This window comes from Poecilia reticulata, linkage group LG18, assembly GCF_000633615.1.
Source record: "Poecilia reticulata strain Guanapo linkage group LG18, Guppy_female_1.0+MT, whole genome shotgun sequence".
In the NCBI taxonomy this organism is placed as follows: Eukaryota; Metazoa; Chordata; class Actinopteri; order Cyprinodontiformes; family Poeciliidae; genus Poecilia; species Poecilia reticulata.
In genome coordinates, this window is record NC_024348.1 from 17631225 (window position 1) to 17655995 (window position 24771).

Here is a 24771-nt window from a genome sequence, read left to right on the forward strand (position 1 = left end):
GCCGATTTCAACCAGGCCAATTGGCGAACAGAAGGAGAAGGTGTGAACAATCATATTGATTTTCTGGGCTTCTTTAGGGTTATAACCTGCTTGTAGCTTCATTCACTGACTCCGCAGTGAACAAAGTCTTTCAGTCTGTGTTGGCCACTTCTCCAAGCATTGAGAAATTAAAGTCGGACCAAGAAGAATGTTTAAGATATTTTATTGCTGGTAAAGATGTCATTTAGCTTGGCATTTCTAATTTGGGATGGTTTGCATTTTCTGGTAGGCTTCATTGTGTAGATTTCTTCATGATCGAGCTGGCACATTTTATTCGTCACGGACAAACGCTAGCAATTGGGTATTGTAATCTAATTCTTTGGAACTTGAAGTTCACACCTCCATTAGACAATCATTTCTCAATAGCCGAGGGTCTAGACCCCGTGTATGAAGCAAAGCGTAAATCAAGGAGCTGGTTTTTTCCAGGCTAGTGGGAGACAACAGATAGAAATTGATCTTAAGTCTGTGTGCATCTATGCCGGCAGACAACATAAACCAGAGAACACTGGTGTGGTGTGTTTTGAGTTTTGGCTAAAATTGTGATTTGTGGAATTTTTAACCGTTTCAGAAAAACATTTGTTCTGCTTCTGGTGCAATGTATAAAAGAAAAAAAGACAAGCAGCACAACGCTTACTTCAAGATATTTATTGTTGTATCACTGTCAACTTTTTCCTTTTTTACATAAAATATAAATTAAGAGAGAGAGATCATCTCAAAGCAGAAAGGGGTACAGTACACAACATGTCAAACATATAACCAGTGCAAAAACAAGCAACAGAAATGTTACCAACTACATGACTAAGAACATAAGCTTTCACATACATATATATTTATATATACTCATGTATTTTGTCTTATTAATCACAACGTCCTGGAAAACACCAATTATTTTCTAAAACTTGAATTATGTAGCCCAACATCAGTTTTTGATGGGTAAAAAAAAAAATTCAATAAACAATCAGCGCTTTGGAGATTTTCCATTTCAGTGGATTATTTATGTCCAATAACGAGCTCTTGATGTTTTTAGTATATACACTGTTCCAAATATTTACTCATATTTCCTCTCTCTAACCACACCATAAAAACCTAATTTGAACTTTTCCAAGTGAGGATTTATATATACCGTAGCAAAACCAAACATCCCTTTTATCTGGTACTTAACACTTCCCTAGAGCCTCCAGCTACGTCTTTCACCTCCATCCCTCTTTTTACTGCATTTTAACCAGGGGTGAATGCAGGTGGGCACGGTCAGGTACTGCGTACCCCTAAAAGATTTAGCGGGGGTACGCAGTACCTGCAAGAAAGGGGAGCGGCTAGCTGCTGTAAAAAGTGCAACAATCAGCCGTGACTGATTAGTTTTTCAAGAACAATCTAAAACATGACTTAATCAGTTAATGAATAGCTTTTTTCTCATTTCATATTGTTTCTGAACTGTTCTTTGCTATAGCAGGGGGGCAATATGTTGATTGCGGGAGGTTTTGAGTCGATCTCGGCATTAGGTGACAAACTAAATGCCACCAGGACGCTGAGACCAACACGTCCTCCTCTGGCTTGCTTAAAATGTTCATAACTTTATTAAAGAACAACATAAAAAAATAAAATAAAATCGTCTTCAAATTAATGACCCAATAAAAATAATAATCTCAGTAATTATTGTTTCTACAAGGTGTTGCGCAATTCTGTGCGTTTTGGTTCCATTACCAAAATAGCAGAGCAGCAGTTTAAAATTAACTAATCAACCACCGCTGTGTTGATTAGTTATGATCGCAAAATAAATATCAAGCCTGCAAATCTAATATTGTAACGGATTGAATGTTATATTCGTAAAGTAATCTCTGGTCGGCTTGCGGAGCGCAGGCGGTTGCCATGGCAACGGGTATGCTTAAACGATAGAGACTAAAAAGGTGCAAGTGGTTTAGAGTTGATCATCTGTTCGGGTTGTTGATATCCGATATTAAGTCTGCTGTTATGTTAGATTTGCCAATGTTTTATTTTATCTTATTTTACCCAATTACTCGATTAATCGTAAGAATAATCAATAGATTACTCGACTACTAAAATATTTGTTTAGAACAGCCCTAGTTCAAACCATCATTGTGCATGAGATTGAAGTTTTATGTAGTTATTTTCTGTTTTATTTCTGTGACATTTACGAAACCAGTTGTTCTCTTGACTTACCTGCTAATACTTTTGTTGAATTACATTTTTAGTGGGAGAATTACAATGGATGATCATTTTCAGGCAGAGGGATACTGTTTGTGTCACCGCTAGACTGTGGTGACACATGGCTACCTCAGTAAGTGCTAACAATCTATCTGTTATTGCAGCTGGTAGCCTGACACTCGAGAAGGGCTCAATCCAGTCCCAATAAAAGAAAATGCATTTAAATTGTGCTCTGCAGGCATCAAAAGCACATTTTCCTCACTTCCCTACCTCATTTGCCACCCACGCACTGGGGCAGCTAATTATAGCCGCTCCAGTCACACCTAACGAGCTGAATCAGTTCGAGCACAGAATCAATGTGGGAGAGAGTGATTCTATTAAGCAGTTTATGTTGGAAAAGGTGTGTAAAAACGGTGGAGAGATGGAGAACTATTTGCAAAGAGGGGATCTGAAGTACACCTGCTGTCAAAACCCAATTCATCAGTAGTTGTAGCTTGTAATGTGTGAAGTAGAAAGCTAATTGAACGTTTTAGACGCTGTTAGTATGAGGAAATATGTTCAAAGCAACTCATCAAGCATATCAATGCATAGCAAATGCAGTTTATGGCAAATAAAATTGTCTGTTTGCAGGATGAGTAGATCTGTTTGCACAGACTTGTTAAAAGCTTTCTGAACCTAAAATAAGAACCTGTGCTTAAGGATCCAACCCTGACTGCTGTTTTATTTCTGTGACATCTACGAAAGCAGTTGTTCTCTTGACTTACCTGCTAATACTTTTGTCGAATTACATTTATAGTGGGAGAATTACAATGGATGATCATTCACCGCTAGGTGCATTACTGTAATCTAACCAAACGATAACTAATGCATGGATTACTGTTTCAAAATGCTGCTCGGAAAGAATTGGCTTTATTTTAACCAACTACTTCAACTGGAAAATCTTAAATTACCAACTCCAGTAATCTGACCTGCCAAATTTAAGATTGGGGTCCATTTAGAACCCCAGATTTGTGACAACCAGTTAAATGTTCAGGGAATGTTAAACACTTTAGGTGTCACAGTGGAGTTACCAAAATCTGTCACTTTAGTCTTAATGAATTTAAAAAAGTCAAGTCTGACTCAGCACACTTCAGTATGTACTCCAGCGAAGTACATACTGAAAACGAGACTGTTACTGTGATGCAATTACTAATGGTTTATAACTGAGGAGAGCTGTGCTGACTGGGCTTTAGAGTGAAAAGACATATTTTTGACCTTACTTTTTTAAGACATTTTCTGCTGCCAAACAGAAGAAAGTTTTGCCACTTTAGTACGACACTTTGTTCTTCAAGTTAAGAATTATACTTGTGGAAGCTTCTTAATAGATTTTGGAACAGTCACCACATTTATTATTTTTTTACAAAATTGTAATAGATTTGGTTTTGTGATCATTGTTTGACTATAAACTAGAGTTGTCTTTGTCGGTGCAAATTCAACTCTTGCTTCTATTTTCGTATACGTTTATTTATATTGTTGGCACTGCTGCTGCTTTGAGACGTAGCTCTGTTGCTAAGTGACCCCACACTGCATCCTGTTTTCCCTCCCCGAGGGACCTGGCACCGTAAGTGCCAACACGAATAATTTGACTCCTGTCTTGGGGCAGATTTTTGCCTCACTGGCCACATTGTTGCAGACTCGTGATTAAATTGTTGGCTAGCTGGATACTTGCAAGTGTGAAAGATATTTATTTAAAAACGTGTAGAAAAGGAAGACGGGGAAAGATGTCACCAGATGGGTTTCTTGAGGTGACGTTTAATCTCCTACACCTGCAAATTGTTACATTTCCTGTCCTGGACTCTCAAAGTTTAGGATAATTTCTGTCTCACATGCTGCTCAGCGCCTCACTCTCTGCTCTGTCAGCTCAATCAATCCACTTGGAGACAGAGCTTTAAAGAGGAAATAAGAGAGGAGATCTATGGGTGGGGACAAAGGTAGAAGAGTCGTAGGTTATACAGTGCCTTGCAAAAGTATTCACAAATTTTAATTATTTTTTTATGTAAGACGTAGACGTCTAAATAAAATCCAATTCAACCAATTGCCTTCACCAATTTAGCAATTAGTCCATGTGTGTGTTATTTAATTTAGTAAACTGTAGCTTTTCTGTGAATTCTTCTGAGGTTTTTAGAGAACTTAAAGGAACAAACACCATCATGAAGATCAAAAAACACATCAGACAGGCCAGGGAGGACGTTGTTGAGTAGTTTAAATGAAAGTTGAGGTATAAACCAACACCCCAAGCTTTGAACATCTCACTGAAAAGACTATGGTTTAGTGATTGGGTATTCTGTCATTGGTGAGTAATCAGAGGAAAAAACATCAGGTCCTGCAGAAAATATTTAAGCTTTTTTAATCACAAATAGTAACATTTAAGCAAACGATCCACTAAACTAATTTTTTCAAACAAAAATTTTGCTTGAAATTCAGTAACGGCACATCAAACCTCCACTTCAGTTTTAAGTTTGACACCAGGGTTCCCCTCAATGTATTATACAGTGGGGAGAACAAGTATTTGATACACTGTTGATTTTTCAGGTTTTCCCACTTGCAAAGCTTGTAGATGACTGTAATTTTTATCATAGGTACTCTTCAACTGTGAGTGATGAAATCTAAAACAAAAATCCAGAAAAATACAATGTATGATTTTTCAATAATTCATTTCCATTTTATTGTGTGAAATAAGTATTTGATACGCCAGAAAAAAGAAACTTAATATTTGGTACAGAAACCTTTGTTTGCAATTACAGAGATCAGATGTTTCCTGTAGTTCTTGACCAGGTTTGCACACACTGCAGCGGGGATTTTGGCCCAGTCCTCCATATAGATCTCCTCCAGAGCCTTCAGGTTTCGGGGCTGTCGCTGGGCAACACGGGCTTTAAGCTCCCTCCAAAGATTTTCTATTGGATTCAGGTCTGGAGACTGGCTAGGCCACTCCAGGACCTTAAGATGTTTCCTACRGAGCCACTCTTTAGTTGCCCTGGCTGTGTGTTTTGGGTCGTTATCATGCTGGAAGACCCAGCCACGACCCATCTTCAGTGCTCTTACTGAGGGAAGGAGGTTGYTGGCCAAAATCTCACGATACATGGCCCCATCCATCCTTCCCACAATATGGTGCAGTCGTCCTGTCCCCTTTGCAGAAAAACATCCCCAAAGAATGATGTTTCCACCGCCATGCTTCACGGTTGGGATGGTGTTCTTGGGGCTGTACTCATCATTCTTCTTCCTCCAAACATGACGAGTGGAGTTTAAACCAAAAGGTTCTATTTTTGTCTCATCAGACCACATAACCTTCTCCCATTCCTCCTCTGGATCATTCAGATGGTCATTTGCAAACATCAGACGGGCTTTGACATGCGTTGGCTTGAGGAAGGGCACCTTGCGTGCACTGCAGGATTTTAATCCTTGACGGCGTAGWGTGTTACTGATTGTTTTCTTTGAGACTGTGGTCCCAGCTCTATTCAGGTCATTGACCAGGTCCTGCCGTGTAGTTCTGGGCTCATTCCTCACCTTCCTCAAGATCAATGATGCTCCACGAGGTGAGATCTTGCATGGCGCCCCAGACCGAGGGAGATTTTCCGTTATTTTGTATTTCTTCCATTTTCTAATAATTGCACCAACTGTTGTTGCCTTCTCACCAAGCTGCTTGCCCATTGTCCTGTAGCCCATCCCAGCCTTGTGCAGGTCTACAATTTTATCCCTGATGTCCTTACACAGCTTTTTTAAGGCTTCATAGTTGGTATTCAGGTATTAATCTTCCAATCTTTCAACAACACATAATTATCAAGTGATATTTTCAAATTTTCTGTCAACTTTCAACATTTTTTAACTCAAAAACACGACGGGATGCTGGATGAATGACTGCCAAGCGCCCCAACCATCGGGCTTAGCAAGTTTTCTGGGGGAAACCTTGGACAGAATGATCAAATCCAGCTAACTAGGAATATTCATTTCGAGCATTAAATTACAGTCAAGATAGAAGTATAGCAATAAATAAGTGTTTCATCTCATGCTGTCAATCTGTTGCTGTACTTTTATCTTTATATAATATACTTGCAGCAAGTGCTTTATAGTTGACTTCTAGACTTTCAGTTTCTAGATGTTAAAACCAGACACCCTTAAAAACCTGCAGCTGTAAGTGGTGTGGTTCTGCAAAGTGTTAACTGAATGCATATACACCACACACTTTTCAGACTTTCAGATATGTATTATTAATGTGTATTTCACAATTATGCACTACTTTGCATTGGTCTGTTACATAAAATCCCCACAGAAATCAAAGTTTTAGGTTGCAATATGCTAAAATGTAAAAATGAACTGGGGAAAAATAAAAGTTAAGAAAAGGAGAATGATTACAAGAGAACAAAAGGAAGATGCTCTACCAGTCTTCTTTTCTTTTTTTTTTTTAAGTGACTGCTTTTATTAGCTGCTTCTTGGGGGTTATTTTTGTCACGGTGAACAGCTGGTTGAGCGGTCCCATTGATTCTGCCTCACAGCGTTGCCCTTGACGATCAGCAGATACAGGAGAAAAATCTAAAGCCTTTGTGTCCAGCTCGCCAGAAAATATCACCTTGTGGTTCAACTGTGCTGAAAAGAGATGAGTGTGCATGAGAGAAGGAGCGAGTGGTAGTGATTGAGGGAATGAAGGCTCATGTGTGAGGTAAATAGAGGGATAGATGCTGACAGACTTGACTGAGAGGAGAGAAGGACACTGGTGTCATCCCATCTGCTTTTCCTTCCCGACGCGTCATCTCCTTTTTTTTTGTCTTCCCACGAAGTGAAACAGGAAACAAACACTCCTTCGTCTTTATCAGGGATGAAATCCAACGTCTTCACTCTGAAACTGTGTGACACAAGTTTTATTTATTTTTTTGCCTCTCTCTTATTGATGCACAAATTGCATCAGCACCGACGCGCTGCTGATGTTGGAGCCGAGTCAGTTGGCTGGGGAACCGTCTAGAAACATCGTGCTCATCTAAATTATTCACATATTCTCCTCTGGCTGCATTACAATGCTGAGAACGTGCGTGTGGATGGAGAAGGAAGCATATCACAGCAGCTATGGTTGTGTGTTTGAATGCACTGTAAACTGTGTGTGTGTGTGCGTGTATGTCTAATGTGCAGCACTTACTCTCAGATGGGTATGGAGCAGTTCTAATGCGTTCCTTTGGTCCAGGCCTCCGGCTGCACATTTGGTTGGAAATCTGACACTGTTTACCAAACAGGAAGGTTATTAATACTTTACCAGACGTCAGCCTGAAGCACATCTTTATTCCTTCCTGGACAAAAAATAAATCTTCTCATGATAAAATATTAACACCTATGCATGTTGCTTTACTTATTGCACTAGGGGTGGGCGATATGGACTTATTTTACCGCAATATTTACCGGTACTTTTGTGATTTTGATAAAAGTGACAACAAGATCTTTTTTAGATAACTGTGTCCCAGCAATTATAGCCCCACAAACACTTGAAAAACATTACCATTTGTAACATCCTTTTATAGGATACCAGTCGCATAAAGAAGTGTGATTTGTGTCACTAAGCTAAGCATTTCATTGAACAAACGGTGTAGAAAATAATAAAACTACCAATCCTGACAATGTGAACAGTTTTGGGGATTTTAAACAATCGTTAATTGAAATTTATTGTGACAACGATAAGTCAAATCTCTTACCATAAGAAATTTATCACGATAAATGATAAACAAGATAAATGTCTATCCTATATTACAGTTTTGAGTATCAGGGTGGATGTTGTGTTGCATAAGTAAACGTGTAGCTAATTTTTGTTTGCTCCCACAGCAAAAGCCCACCCAGCAGTCCCTGGCCTCCTCCCTGTGCAGAGAGTCCCACTGGAAGTGCCTCCTCCTGACGCTGCTCATGTACGGCTGTTTCGCCACGCTGGCCTGGTGCGCTCTCTGCCGAGTGCCCGTTCTCGGCTCTTCCTCCTCCATGCCTCTTGGTGGCGCCGACGATGCCACGTCCGCCGCCTACTACAATGACATCCTCCACCTGGAGAGCCCGTGCTCCAGCGGCTACGTCTACATCCCGCTGGCCTTCCTGGCGATGCTGTACGTGGTTTACCTGGTGGAGTGCTGGCACTGCTTCTCTAAGACGGCCATGTTGGCTCACGCTGAATTCCAGGTATCTGACATGCAACTACATTGTTTTTGGTTCCTCTACCAGAGGAGACAAATCTTTCAGAGCGGCCGTCCCCCAACATTGTAGGATGCTTTCATGTTATTTCTACTGATTCTTTAAGAAAAAGTTTGACTCATTTCAGACTGGCTTTTAACTGCTGTAGTTTTGTGCTGCATTATGTAATCTGTTTTTGTCTTCTGTGTTAATACTTTGTGGTAATAAAGATCACACATTCCCACCAGAATACTGCGACTAAAATAAGGAGTTCAGCTAAAGTGCACATAAATTATCAATGCGTCATTCTGTTTCTCCAGGAGAGAATATGTACACATTTCCTCCATCATTTCTGGAAAAATTATTGCCTCATCAAGTAGAAAATTACTTGACCTGACTCAGCCTGGCTGTTTTGTTCTGTAATGAAAAAACTTCCTACTGGAAAAGGATTTAGTTGCTTGTAGCAAAAAGAAAAACAACAACAATCATTGTGATATAATTAAACTTTGTCTTGTCCGCTGTGACTATTGTACCCAAACAATAGTTATCTTGTTCCCGTTGGTCTATTTTTTTAGGAAGTTCTCCCAGTTTTTCTAACATTTTGTATGAACTGGTTCGGTCTGGTAGGAAGTGTACGAGCGGGTGCAGAGACTCCAGCAGGCCACTCCATGTATTTGGTGGAAGGCCATCAGCTACCACTACGTGAGGAGGACCAGACAGGTGACCAGATACCGCAATGGAGATGCATACACCACCACACAGGTGAGGGGGCTCTTTCTTTATTCATTGCTTTTCTGTCAAATGTATAACAGCAAGTATAAGTATAGACATTTCTCATGTCAATATGATTCGATGAATTAGCATCTTCCTTCAGCTGTCGGGAGATCAGACAGGGAGAGCACCATCTGCTCATCTCTTCATGCCAAACCAGCAGGCAGTTACCTCACAAGCTATGTAAATCCTTAGTTAGCAGCGTCTCCGTCAATGTAATGCCATAGTCTCCATGGCAACCACCTTCTGCACAGGTCAGTAGGTGCCCAGAGCAGCTTTAAGTGTTGTGCTGAACAAATTCAGGAAACACAGGATTTGTTACAGGGAAGGATGTTAACATGCTGCTCCATTAGCCAATCCAGCACAGTCACTATCTATCTTTTCATTTAATATTATTGCGAATTTTGGAGAAACTTTTAAAATGACTCAGAAATTCAAATATGTTTTCAGCAAAAGTACACATAAATCACTAATCTTTTTGTTTGCCCTACTAAAAGTTCGCTGTTTGTCCAGGGAAGAGTATGTACATTTCCATAGGTAATACTATGTTTCCGTGTAATTGTGCTGTAAATTTTGAGCAAATTTTTACAATGTTGCAAAAAAGAGGGAAAAAAATCGATAAGTTGTAATTGTTCTGTGAAGTCAACTAGCATCAGCAAAGTTACATGATGTCCAGAGAGGCAAAGAAAGAAATGCAATTGTAATTCTAACAGAGCAAACAAGCTGATCAGTCAAGTAAGGTAAATGTTTGCTTTGTCATGACTTATTCGGAAAATATGTTTCTATTCCCATTTCTTTAGTTCATTAACTCTTTCGGAAAAAACAAAAGCCACCTTAAACGAGTGTGCAAACATTCTTTTCTGTGTAACTTAGAAAGTTATTTAAAATTTTTCTGTTTCCATCAACTTTTCTAATACTTTACTTGAAAATGTGCATAAAAAACATTGATGGAAGCACGGCAATAGAGCCATAAAACAGCACAGCAGTCGTTCATGTTGAAGATGTAAATTATCTTCATTGTTGTCTAAGGCGTGAAACATTAACAAAAACATTTGTTTTACTGTGAAACAAGAACGGTTAAACCGAACAAAACCTGCTAATTTTTTTTTACATTTCGAGTTCTGAAGCAAATAACGAGAAATCATTTTGTTTCTCTCCTTTTTTAACCTTTCACCTTTCCTCAGGTCTATCATGAACGAGTGAACACTCATGCCTCCAGTTCAGAGTTTGACTACGCCCGCTACGGCGTCAAAGATGTGTCAAAAGAGCTGCTGGACATGGAGCGCCACCCTGCTGTTCGCCTCCGCTTCACCAAGTGTTTCAGGTACCACCAGACTTCTAAAGTAGTAAATCTGCTCTGTAGTTGATTGAATTAGAATTTAGTTTGATAGCGAAGCTGATCTTTACTTGAATTTAGTTTTAATTTGTTACATTTCTGTGCTTTAGCTTCTCCAGTGCTCGAGCTGAAGCTGCTTACCTCACTCAGGTAAGAAAAAGAAGAAGAAAGTGCGCTAAACTCTTCTTCATAGCTGCTTACAAAGTGCCTTAGAGCAGCAAAGTGGGTGTTTTATTTGGTGTTAATGAGCGAGATCAACAACAAATAGCACATAAGTGTAAACAGGAAGGAAAAGTTACATGGTTTTCAAGATATTTTATTAAGAAAAGTGTATTGTGTGTTTGTGCGCCACCTTGTTATGGCACAACTGCAAACCGAAAGCTCAAACAAAGTCGACTGCCTCCCAAAAGTGCAGAAAACATGAAAGTTTGTCATAGTCCAGAGCTAAATCCAGTAATAATCATAGCTATTTCTTAAAGAATTACATTTATAGAGCAAACAAATTACAGACAATGGATTTTATTTAAGGGTATCAATAAAAAATATATCCTTTGCTTCAGGCTTTATAATTTTGTACCATTTTGTGTTGGTCTATCACATAATTCAATAAAATAAATGAAGTGTGACATTTTAATGTAAAAAAAAATGTATCATGTAAAAAAGTAGATTCCTTTTCACTGAAAAAACAAAAAATCTTCCCAAATATATTTGTGTAGTTTCTATTGCTGATATTAATAACATTAGGTTTTATTTTTAGTGCCCTTTGTATCTGGAAATATCTCTGGCAACGATGGGATTCAAACCCACACCCCCGAAGAGACTGGAGCCTTAATCCAGCGCCTTAGACCACTCGGCCACGCTACCACATACCAAAATATCAGACTAACCATGTCTTAAATTAAATAATCTGTCAGTGGAACTACTGCCTTTTCACAAATAGTAAGGAATTATTGACTTAAAATAAAGTTATTGTATCTTGCTGAAAAGTTATTTGTAAGTTAGTTTTGTCCTATTTTAAATGTACTGAGATATTTGCTCTAGACCAAAAATACTTTGCAGTAAAGAGCTGTGTAGATTTACTATCCATTAGTAGTTTGATCTGTTTGTACAAAATACAGGGACATTAAGCGACAGGGCAAATGTTTTTAAAAGGTTTTAGTGTGACTGTCCAGTTTGTCATGATTTTCCAACTGTGAAAGTGATCAAAACAATTGAAGTTTAGGATTTATATTGGATGAAAAGCTCACAAAATTTGTAACTGAATGAGTTTTTTATTTTTTATTTCTCTGTGATTTAAGCGAGCGCGGTTCTTTGGGGAAAACGAAGGGCTGGACGACTACATGGAGGCCCGGGAGGGAATGCACCTAAAAAACGTGGATTTCCGGGAGCACATCCTGGCCTTCCCAGATCCGGCCCGTCAGCCGTGGTTCTCTCGCCACCGGGTGTTCTGGCTGGCCTCGGCTTTCCTTCTGTCATGGCCGCTGCGGGTCGTGTCAGAGTACCGCACGGCGTACGTGCACTACCATGTGGAGAAGCTGTTCGGCGAGGAGGAGGATGGCGGTGGCGGCGGAGTCGTCGTGGGAGGGCAGGGTGGAGGCGGGCGAGGCGACGCGGTGGAAGGAGGGACCGAGAATGGAATCGGGACGGGATTCGGGCTGAACGGGACCAGCTACAGGGCCATCTCCCGCGTCAACACGGTGGACATGACGGAGCTGGAGTGGCACATCCGCTGCAACCAGCAGATGGTGCCCAGCTACTCCGAGGCCCTCCTGATGGACCTGGACTCCAGTGGAAGCACAAACCCCACAGCCTCCACGCCCATCTCCGGACCCCCAGGGGTCACCCCCACACAAGCCCCCCACCCACCACCCCTGACTCTGCCTGTGGTGTTCAACTCCGCCTACCTCCTGCAGAGCTGCCCCAGGTGCAGGAGAACCACATCGAGTTCCAGTCTGCCCTCCAGGCTGAGGGCTCCGATGGGGACCACCGCTCTCCTCAACGCCACCGTCGCCGGGATCCGGGCAGCGGCGCCGGGCAGCGGAGGCATCGGAGGAAGGCTGGTGCTCAGTCGCAGCGGGTTCTCTCTGGGGAGACTCGGAGGTGGGCGACAGAACAGCTTGTTTCATTCAAGAAGCATCGGAGGAGGACTGGGAGGCAGCAGGGAGGACGGAGGAGGGAGCGGAGGCGGAGGAAGCAGTGGCGGCGGAGGGAGTGGAGGATTCTTAGGAATAGGCTCCAGACAGAACAATGAGGAGACCAGGGGGGTGCTGGAAGGAGAAGGCGATGAGGAGGAGGAAGAGGAACAGGTGAGGAGACGGGAAAACGGGGGAAGAGAGAGAGACGAGGAGGCAGAGCAGGGAGGAGGAGGAAGTGCAGGAGGAGGAGGAGAAAATAGGGAGGCTGAGAGAGATCGACCTCCATCCTATCAGGACGCCTTCTTCTTCCCCGTCCTCATCATCCATGGAGAGGAGAGCTGCCATGCTGGCGATGACATGTGAGACAGAAAACGCATCAAGAGCAGGGCGGTTTGAGCAGGAGCTGAAAGAAAACGCTGCACACGCAGGAAGGAGCGGGTTCAGACAGGCAGAGCAAAGAGAGAAACATGCTCGGGTCTGATGCAGGTAGAACCAGAGGTCCGGAAGAGGGAGGATAAACAGACAAACGGAGGGAGGCGGCGAGCTCACGCAGTGCATCCTGTCAACCATCAGTAAACCCACAAGTTCAGGAGATCAGAGTTGTTCCAGGGTGCAGGCACGAGATAAGACCGAGAGCAAGTAAATCCTTGAAATTGCATGCTTTACTGAGAGGAGGTGAGGATGACAGAAGGCTTAGAAATGTGTGTTTCCAGATATATCTATGCAGGAGGTAAAGTGGGGGGGCTAACTGTGCTAAAGATAGCCACTGAACAATAGTGAAAGTATATTCTTTTTACAAAAGAAACAGCGTTAGAGGAACTGGGAGTGGATCTCTGAGGGGGCTGAAGAATCGATTAAACATTGATTATGATACAGCGAGATGAGCTAACAATATTTATTATTTTACACCACAAAAAGCCAAAGGAGGTCAGAGAAAAAAATCAGAGGGAGTAGAAAACACAATGCAAATTATTAAATCACATGATTCTGATTATTTAGAGCTAATAAACCAGATTATTCCATTCCAAATCATGGATAAAATCATTTTTATGACTACAAACAGCACCTGACCAGCTCCTCTTACAGTAATCTGTGCCAATGAAAGACGAGTTACATTGATTTCCTCCTCGTCTCGTCATACTGTCTTACTTCACCATTATCTTCCCGACCACTCAATCCATTACTGCTTTGGAGGAGGGCGATTAAAGAGAATGCCATAAAAAGAGGAGCAACCATTGCCTCTTCAACTCAGCCCCTCTTCGCTCCAGCCATCTTCTGCCCTTCTGCCATGTTATCACCTTTTCTCATTCACCCCTTTCCTCCTAGAACGTCATTTTAGTTTGCCTCCAGTTTGGTTTATTTGAAGAACATACATCTTCAGTTCAGGGTTGTAGCTCTGAGTAGTTATTTTTATTTCCTTATCTTAATATACACAGCAGAGAACGCAGCTGAAATTCTTCAAAGATGTATAATGTTATGCATAACACAATAATCACCCAGGACAAAAGTAGAGGTGGCACAGTTTTCCACTTGACCTTGGCATCATGTCAAGATTTTTTCAATATTTCCTTGCATTCACTGAACAATGTACATTGGAGACCTAGCAGACAGGCACTCTACACAGGCATTTAAAAGCCCTCTGTGGTGAACGCCAATCTTACTGTAATTAGACTATGAAAATGGCATTTTTCTTATTCAAGAGAGTTTTATTCTGACAGCATTCAGGTAGACATTAAAATTTCTGCTAAATTTCTGATCCACATTGTTAGGAAAAAATGTGAGTGCAGCAGTTTAATAGCTGTGTCAGCAAAATACTCCCAATGGTTCATATTTAACCCGATATCTCCCACTCGTAGTTTTTTTTAAATTATTATTATTGTTTCAACTTGAAATGTTATAGTGAGGCAGAACTAAAAACAGAAAGACTTTTATGTCTTAAACCTAATTTTGGTAAATTCCCATTTTTTAAATATTAGTTGTGTTATAATCTGTAGCATTTTCCCAAAGATAAATCTGTATAATATGAACTGAAAACATCCAGAGAAGCGTCTCTCTTGTTAGCTTATATATCTAAATACATGTTTAGGCATGAAATATCCCTCCCTTTTCTAAGTCCAACATGTTGGACTGCATGGGAAGCTGTCAAGAAGTTATTCTGGCGTTGTTGACTTTTAAAAAAAAAGAAGAAGAAATCGCTGAGAATAATAAAATAACCCCCCGGTGTTATACTGTGTATCATTCACAGCTCTGTAGAAACATGCTTTGGGTAGGTTTAGGCCGAGCTGCTACCTCCTCCTGCTTACGGAGAAACAAATCCTTAATATTTCCTTAATGTGAAATGTGTCAAGACTTTTGCAGGCATAGAAATGCATGGAAACACACGCTTACTAGCAAGGTAGCATATTATAGCTACAATCTGCAAAAATATCAAACAGTACTGATCAATTGGGATCCAGCGCCAACACAAGAACACAGACGTGAATCCTGGAGGATTCAGAGTTTTGTCCTACTTTGAGTTTGTTTTCTTGGAAAATGAACCCAGGACAGGCCGTCTGCACAGACCGCCATCTGTGCTTTGTTTGTATTTACTCTACAAAGCACAGTAAACCTGCTAACGTAGCAACAAGAATTAGTTAGGTAAGCTTATCCTGACCGTTCCTGCTGCCTCTGCTTACTTTTTACACATTCATGAAAAAGCACATCCAAAAAACATAAAAATAAATAAGCTGTGTGAAGAGGACAAACAAATAAGGGTACTGACTGTTCTCTCAGTGCAACTTTCTGGGAAAGTGGAGCGGAGACCGCTGGCCTGGTTAGATGTAGGGGACACATCCTGACACACTTTCCCATCCGCTGAATCTGGTTCATGGATCTTCTGTAGCCATATTGGAAAAAAAGACAAAAAAAAAAAAGCTGAAGTAGGGACAAGGAAGGAAGCTGAGCTCAAGGAGACCGACGGAAAGTTAACAGTAACCAGGACGAGACTTTCTGAGCAACTAAAGAGCTGGACAAAACTGAAAATGTGACGACGTTAAAGGCAGTTATTTTTACAACATTAATCACTACTTCAGCCTCTGGACTTCTGTGTCTATCATAACCAGAAAGAAGCACTATAAAAAGCACTCAACGCCGCTGCTGCGTTCATTTGTTTAGGACAACGTGTTGCTTTCACTGCTCCGTTCATCACACGCAGCTGAAACCTGTAAACGTAATGTACTCTCAACGCAGGAAAACTCACTTCCATCTGTAAATTGCTGCTCACACATCATCTTCATATCTGAGGTTGTTTAAGTAAAAACACAAATGCCTTTGTAAAGTTTTATTTCTTTTTGTAAAAATTACTGTTTAGGTCCACTGCTTATCTGTTCATTTCTGTGTGTTGAGACATGTGTTTAGCACTTCTTGCTGAATATTTATACGCAGTTTTATTATCTTGCGTGTCGCTCCAGATGTGCCAAGAGGATTCTTTGCCCATGATGTCTTACACAAACATACGCACCATCATGCCTGTTTGCATGCTTAATCACTGCAGTAAAATAGCAACTATATCAGCCTTTTTTCTTACCTGAATGGAAATATGACAACCCTCAACATGTAATCACACACACACACACACACACACACTCCTCAAGCATGGCGTTGTGCAGATGAGGTTGCCTTTAGGTTGCCAACATCTTTTGCTCAGGTTCTTCAGTTAATGTATCCTCTTTTGCAAATTCATCAACACGCCAAAGCAAAAAACAAAAAGTGTGAGTGCATACAGATGTAAACAGGTTGTTTTCAATAGTCTGGCCTAAGCTGTAGACTCAAACATTTATAATACGGAAAGAAAACACATAGTTAAATCATATATGTACAGAGAGCACTTATCAGATGGCCAGTGTTTCTAACACGCACCGTTTTGTTGTCTTTGTTTATGTTGTGTATTTGGCCGCAGTTTGTGTGTAAATCCAACCAGAATGTTTTCAACACGTAATGTCTTTGGCTTAATTTGAAAGCTGACATTTTTTGTCCACTAGAGGGCAGCAAAGCCTTAATGATTGTGACTGACATAATGTATTTAGAGAGCACACCAAGGCTGAAACGGACCAGGAAGGAAACAGCATTGAGACTGAAGTATGTCTAACATCTGCACTTGTACCTGTCAGTGATGTCACACCAGGTGTGTTCAGTGGCTGGAAAACCACCGGTCGACTGGGTTGCTAGTGAAGTTTTTGTCCTCTTTACTGATCTTACCTTTTTTGGTAGCACTACATAAAATTACTTAATTTTTTCCCCTGATTTAGAGATTTTCACTGAACTTTTTATCAGAACTTAATGGATACTTTCATGGTACTTACCAGGATTTACTTTTCTTTTTTTAAACTTCTTGGACTTTAAGTGGTACTTTGAAGAGATTACTTGGTACTTTCCAAAACTTCCCTGGACCCCTACCTAAAGTATCAGCAGGTATATTCAGAAAACAACAGGTAATTTCCTTTAACTTGTTTATGAGGTATTTTGTGGAACTTACCAAAGACGTTCCTTTAACTTTCCAGAAAGAGATTGCTGCAGTCCTTACCAGGAGGTTAGTGGGACTCAATAAATACTCTTTAGACTTACCTGGTAAGATCTAGGAAGTATCTTCTGAGTCATATAAAAGTTATAGCAGGGTCTTGTCCCAGATGCATTCCAGACGTTGGCTGCAAAGTTCTGGAAAGTAACATGTAACCTTTAGAAAGTGACCTGAGTTCAGAACCAAAGCTTATTTTCCAGAACTTACTCAATACTTTCCGTCAATGTGAAATGCAACAGGTATGGTAAAGAAACATAAAAATTACTTTCAGGAACTAACCTGGTACTTTCCCTAACCTTTTGAGGTACTTACCCAGAACCTAAAGGTTACTTTAAATAACTTGGATGGTATTTTCCATAAATTCAGTAAAGTTTATTTATATAACAAGTGGAAAGTTCTGGAAAGTAACACCTGTGAGTCAAGGGAATATACGTACTCTATGTGGTGCTACCTTGTTTTCCTTTAAGTTGTGACTGAATGTTTTGCAAAGCAATGTAGTTCATATCCCTGCTTCTGGCTGGACTTGTATATGTTGCTGAACTTATAATCACAAGCAATGGGAGCTTCAATCACTGGGCTGACAGCACCGTTAGAGGAAGACCGTTTACATTTTGTGACTGAGCCTCCATGTTCCACAGCGTAACACACTCATTGTCTGGCTGTGTTGATCTATATGACACAAATAAAGTGATAGAGTGGAAGACAGTCGGGGTTGTGGTCCTCGTTTTTCACCCACGTCGTCTGAACTGAAACCATTAGCACGTTTTGTTGCAACTTTCACAGCCAATCATTTGGTCTGATCAGGAAATCAGAACCACAAATGGGAAAAGGGTAGAATCTGATTCTCAAAAAGCCTTATACATTAGGTTAGGGCTTCATTTTTATTATAATTTACATAATTTATGAAAATTAGAAGAGAAATAAACGGATAATGGTTCGATAAATGGATTGGAAGCGGTTGGGAATAAATTAGGGGTGCCCTGATTGCAGTTTTTATGACAATCACTGATCACAAAAACTAGGTTTTCTTCGGACAGACATCCAATTTGAAATTTTATTTTAGGTTGATTGAATTTTGTTTTCCCTGCCTAGAAAACTTTATAGTGTATCCTCATCAGTAAATACAGCAATAAAGTCTTCTGTCTTAAAAATGTTATTTAGCATCAACCATCTGTGCTGGAAGGCCAAATGGCCCTCAGGCTGCACTTTGGACAGATCTGGTCTAAACATTCTTGGGTTTCAAACTTTCTGAAAATATTTAAAAGTTTTCCTTTTTTTTTTCATAAAAAGTTTTCCTTGTGGTTCTTTCTTTAGCTGAATCTTTGAAAAGAAACCTCAAAATTTTGTAGATCAGAGCGATCTTAAATGACTACCAGATATGTCTGACTGGCAGCAAAGTATAACGATACCGATATAATTTATAGAGCTGTCCTGTCAGCAGCAGCTGAGTCTTCATTTTCTGCTCCTAGTCCAGCTTGTTTCCAGTGCTGGTTGGGCTCTGCCCCTCGTTACTGATCCTGTTTGAGCCGTTCATTGACAACATCTGATCCTGCAGCCATTGAGAGGAGGGTCTCTGGTTTGGGAACCTCAGGGTCACATCTTTGTTTCTGCTGGCTGATTTGTTTCTGCTTGACATTTCCAGGCCATGACCCTTCAGCGTACACTGGAGAGATTTGCAGCCGGGATGAGAGTCGGCTCTCAATTTGACGTCTTACTCCTCCACAACGGTGGACTGGCCTTATAAGGTCAGGGGTCAGTGTTTGCCTCAGGCCAGGGACTTGGACTCTCTTTGGTGTCTTGTTTACCAGTGGCGGTGGGACAGATTGAGTCTGATGTGCAGCAAGGCTCCTGAAGTTTGTTGAGGTGAGGAAAAGGCTGAGGAAAAAAGAAAAGCTTGATTTATTGGTCTGTCCACATTCTGACTCTCACCTCTGGTCATGACAACCAAACGAGATCGTGCAGGTTGGCTGGACTCCCCCTGAGAGACGCTGTGAGGAGGTCTGTCCTCTGCAGCAGAGGTGGGAAGAGTTCCCAGAACTTGTACTCAAGTAAAAGTGTCACTACTTCAACATACTTTCACTCTAACAAAAGTTACAAGTAGCTCTACTCAAGTAAGAGGAAAAAAGGCCTCATAGTACTGACTAGCTAATCATAACATCAATTTAATATTTAAAATTACATCTTCAAGACGGACAAAAATATAGTTATGTGGAAATTGTGGTAATTAACATAATTGCAAAACAGCAAGTGAAATATTTTTCCAGATCAATTTATTTAAATGTAAAACTTGTGAAAATTTCATTAAAAAACTGCAGGTATGTAGATTTTTTCATCCAAGCTTGTTCATTCAGTGAAGTTACTCAGTTGGTAGAATATGTATAAATGTCCATTTGACTAAACTCAAATAGCTAGGTACAGCAAATCACAACAAGCATGACTTTAATCTCTTTCTGACAGCCATGTAACACATTTCATGCAAACAAATGAGTTGTTTACAGAAAATACAGGCAATAAACCTGTCAAACTAAAGCTGCTGGTGCCATTTAGTGCTTTAATGCAAAACAGACAGAAGAAATTAAACAGATTTCATGACAGTAAATGATAAATATGTTTAATGTCAGTCAGTTTAAACACATTATAGTTGGAGAATAAAATTATCCTTCCTCTCTGTTTCAACTGCGAGCATTTTATGTATTGCTTTATTTTCTCTGCAAATATTTAAAGCTGCTGGATGACTTGAACATCATCCCGATGCATTTTGTGTTCTTCCCCCTCTTTAATAATCACGTCACAGCGTTGTTGTTGTTGTTGTACACAGTGATGTGTGAGGGCAATAACAGCCTGTCTTGTTTATATGCCGTCTAGCGAAATGTCCTCTGGGTTAAAAACTAATAAACAACATATATTTGAAAATGAGATTATCAGTAGAGTTAGTCGAGGGTCTCTTAAAAAGAATATTACTGTGTTAGAGGCTGAAGGTGTTAGATTTTTCAAAAAGGAATTTTGAAGCTTTTAAGATATTTAGCCAAAAAAAAAAACTAAAAGAAAATACATTTTTAGATGTTTGTTTAAAAAGAAAAAAACATTTCCTTGTCTTTTGAGTCATAGACAAACCATGGTGCTATTAGAAAGTAACCCTCCAACATTGCTTTCCTTTGTCAAAGCAGCAGAAATAAAACTAATCTACTTTCTGATTACCGTATTTTACGGATATTTTAAATGAATTAAAATCAAAGTATAAAATAAGTATTAAATAAGCAATATCTGTGCTTATTTATGATAGTAAATGCAACTTTTTATTACTCAGTGTATAGATCATGGATTATAATTTGACATCAGTTGAGGCTGAGGCAGCTGTTTAGTACAAGTTTTGACAATTTTTGAGAAAAATCTGCTATAAACTCCCAAATAGTGATAATTTTGTGACTTTGCGTGAATTTCCATGGTAATTCACAAGAAACTGGAGGGATTGATTGCTATGATTTGGCAGTAAACAGATAAAAACTGCATTGATTTGATTGACAACATAATATTTAAACACACTAGTGTTAGTGTATTATATTATATCATATATATATTATATATATGCATTATATTAGTGTTTAGTCTAGAAGCTAGAGGGCCACATAAAAAGCTGTGGTGAGTTTGACCCATGTGTTTTAAGGATTGCACTTCACAACACGCTTTTAACACAGGGTGTGAGGACTGGAATGAAAACACTCAAAGTCCCAAGAATTACTTATCAAGACCATCTAAGATATTTTATATAGTCTGACCGGCGAATTATGGAGAAAAATGATCAGTACTGGATTAAAAATGCATTATTTTCTGTTTGGTTCTGTTTTATACACCCTATACTGCAGCTGTAACCTCCATTGGAAACGTTTCTGTAGGACAACAAATGAAACACAGACAAAGAACATTTTTGAAAACCAACAAAACAAAACCACAACATTCACTTTGCAAAACCAAATACTGTGCAACGAGGTTTAAGTACTTGAACCTCGTTGCGCAACAAAAACACACTCAACCTAAAAACAACACATTACACTGAAGAGGCCAGAAAACAGCAGAACGGTCTGTCTGTCTGTCTGTTCTGTCCTTTGTCTTTGAATCTTTTCATGGTTCAGAGGTAAGCGGCCCCATCCTCATCGTATGTTGAAATTTACATCAGGTGTTGCATCATGCAGAAGGTCTTTGTTAAACCTTCCTCTTGGGATTGCATTCATCTCTTCCATCTGTAGAAACGTACTTTAATCTTCACACACGGACTCCAGAGAGCAGCACAGAGACAGGAACTGAAATCTCAGTGGACCTCAGTGGCTACAAACACAAAACAAATCTTATCTGGACCTTTTCTATCAGCTTAAATGTTTTTATTTTCTTTTTTTTCTGGTTCATATTTGTGTTTTTTGCTTCAGTGGGCCACAGTACTGATCAGAGAAACCAGATTCAAACCAATCTAGGCTTGAAAAGGGATTATTAATGAGTAAGGAAGCCACTTGGTCAATCTCTGTTGGCTCATTAAATTGATTACCTGGGCACCTGATCGTCTGAAAGGTTAATTATACTTTGCGTTATCAGTTCTAAAGCTGCAGCATAAAGGGGTAATTCTGACATTTTTTATGGTTTGAAACCAATGATTTATTTTACTAGCCTGTTCTTCTGGGTGATTAGTAATTAACCACTTGGTGTCTAGCAGCATTAGTTGTAGCATTTCTTTATATGCATTTCACTTTTTTTTGTCACAAAAAAATGTATTAAAAACATTGAAGTTTCTATTCAAAAGTACATTATTTATCCCAGAGGACATTTAAATGTCATAAAGCACATCAAGTATCTTCAGTCAGGATGTCCAGTAGCAGTCAGTGTTGCAGTGAACCTATCTGTCATTTGAACCTTTGAGATGCTAATCAGCTGCTCCCAGTTGTAAATGAAACAGAAACATGGTTGCCACGGTTACACATCGTAGCAATTGTCCAAAAATAAAAACAAATAAAAAGTGACAACGCTTCCCATATAAATCTAAAAACTTTTTAAAAAGTATCAGAAAAATACATTTGTTCCTTTTGCTGCCACTTTTTTTGTCTGTCTTTTGTCAGGTAAAATAACATAAAATTTACTTTAAAATACAGCTTTATAAAAGTCAGAAGTGATTTTTATATTCACAGTGGGGACTGACTCTAACTGCACTCATAAAACGATGTATTCATGCATCTTGTTTTTTATGGCAGTTTGGGGAGAATAATCTTTTATGTGCCCGAGCGGCCCAGATGGAGCACAAAACGAACGAGTCCAGAGGGATGGGACTGAAAGAATTAGGGTTAACCACTTTTAAAGTGCTTATTTTTATATTATCTCCTGTAAAATCTTCTTTCATACAGATGCATGCAGCTGCTGGAGACTACATTTCTCATGCAGGTGAAATTTCAAACAGAGAATACACGCTGGTATTGCATAAAACATTTGTACTGCTCACAATATCTGAAAAAAACTAGTATTTTCTTCCAGGAATGATCAAACAAGACACATAAATAATAACTAAGCATGAGCTGCTGCTGCAGTTTCTAATGTCGGTAAGTGGAGCTGAAAGACTTTACGACAGTCTTCTTGATTGGTTATAACAGAGCTGGAAGTGACACCAGCGTACACAGCTTTTTGTAGCGCCGTCCCTGTTCTCCAGCTCTGATATCTGGGTCTGTTTGCTTCTTTGCAGCCTCTCAGCTGCTGGTGTTGACAGACTCTTTGATGCTGGATGTTGCTTTACAGATCTGCCTTTGTTGTCTGCGCTCTGCCGAGTTCTTGACAACAGCTGCAGGTGTTTGCCCATCTTCTTCTTGACTGAGAGGTAACGCTGGTAAACGGCAAGTCAAGTCTATTTGTATAGCACCACTCGTTCAGGCACTACAGGTAAGAGCAGTGAAGTGAGATGTGAAACAAAGTAATAGGAAATGCTTAATCAAGCAAAAGGTTTCTGCGCTTTTCAGGTTTTCAGGGAGTTCAGAGGATAAGCTAGCAGGTTGGCCTTGCTTTGTTTCTGCTTTTGTTGCATGACCCGATGGGTTTTTAATGGTTTAAATGGTTTTAACTAGGATGTACTCAGACGTAGCACCATTCAGTACCTTATAGGTTTAAAATCTTCCTTTTTACAAAGAGGGAGCGAGCGTTTTGATTTGAAGTGCAACTAAGTATAACTTCGCCTCCAGACAAACTTTAGAAAATGTGGGTGGAGCCAAAAATCCTATTAGTTTTATAGTTAAAACTAATAAACAATGCTCTGTCCCCTCAATACATCTGAGGGAAAGAGCATTGTTAAACAAAAAACTACAGCTAATAGCAAGAGAAAGAAGAAATAGAAAGAAGGGGCGAGTGATTGTAGGGTTGAGGTTTGGAAAGCATGGTACTGGTAAATGTGAATACTGTGGAAAATATGAAACAATAGAACATGTTATATTAGAATGTCATAAATATGAAAAAGAGAGAAGATATATGAGGAGAGAGTTTGGAAAAAAAATAGGAAAAGGTTAATTTATTAGATACTGTGAGGAAGAATTTGGGTAGTAAGTAATTATTAAATTTTTAAAGAAAACTAAGTTGTTTCATAGAATTTATTATTTCTTTTATGTATGAATAGAGCATCACGAACCCCACTCCAAACCGGTAGGTGGCGGTAATGCTACTAAAAGATTTTTGCCAATTAAAAGCAACAAGAAGAAGAAGACACTGAGCGGCGCGGCCAACGGTTGCCTTTAAGTGTAGGGGTTTGCGGTACATAACTTTTATAAAGAATATTTTTTAACATGTTTGTTGAAACTGCCACAGCGCTGTCAATCACCCTCTGTGGCTCAGCACCTCCCCCCTGCATCTAGCAGAGCCTGTCTTGAGTAGTGATGGGCAAATGAAGCCTCATGAAGCAGTGAAGCTTTCCAAGCCTTTGCTTTGTAAAAAGGTTCATTACTCGATGCTTCACTCATTGCTCACTAGTGACATCTGCTGGTGAAACTGTAACAGCCGTGTCACTCAGTTGGATCACACTTCCAAAAACTACTAAATACAATATTATCACAAAGTTTTCATCAAACTCATATTTAGTAACAGGAGAATCAATGAAACCATATTTAATTATCATGTTTTAATTGTTAAAATTATTTGTATCCAATCTAATCCTAGTATATGTTGAACGTCAGTGGTTGCGTTGGGTTTTCTTTTACGTCATTATGACGGATTTGACAATAAAGACATTTGTTGTTTTGTGACTTGGGAGTGCAGTGCATGTTGGGGCGTTCACTTTTTCTTGGATTTCTAATTGGCTCTGATCCCTTATATTTGGCTACATGTTGAATTTTAGTCCTGCAACAGGATTAAATCTGTTTCTGCTGTGCAAGACTGATATATCTTTGCTAATCAGACTACAAATAATAGTGGAACTTTGCAGAAGGTGAGAAATTGGGAGGTGGAGGGTTAATTATTATCTAAGAAGAATTTTATTGTGAATCTCGAAGTATTCCCAGATGTCAGATTTTCCTCTTGCTGGCTCCATTTCAGACAATCAATAAAGTTTATTTGTGTAGCACAGTGGTCCCCAAAGTGGGTCCTCGAGG

At 39.7% G+C, this 24771-nt stretch overlaps 1 protein-coding gene and 1 non-coding gene across 2 annotated transcripts in view; one reads left to right on the plus strand and one right to left on the minus strand.

Annotated features, from left to right (window-relative positions):
• The window catches only part of LOC103480727 (transmembrane protein 151B), a 31362-nt gene extending 13487 nt beyond the window's left edge, over nt 1–17875 (plus strand). Inside the window, exons 2-6 of the mRNA XM_008435889.2 lie at nt 8041–8382; nt 9001–9135; nt 10329–10468; nt 10591–10630; nt 11779–17875. Coding sequence (XP_008434111.1) covers nt 8041–8382; nt 9001–9135; nt 10329–10468; nt 10591–10630; nt 11779–12978 — 1857 coding nt within the window. The 3' untranslated portion in view covers nt 12979–17875. The remainder of the gene's footprint in view (nt 1–8040; nt 8383–9000; nt 9136–10328; nt 10469–10590; nt 10631–11778) is intronic.
• Nucleotides 11263–11344, minus strand: trnal-aag (transfer RNA leucine (anticodon AAG)). Its single transcript has one exon. It is a non-coding gene; the product is annotated as a tRNA-Leu (tRNA).
• Nucleotides 17876–24771: the final 6896 nt, after the last annotated feature.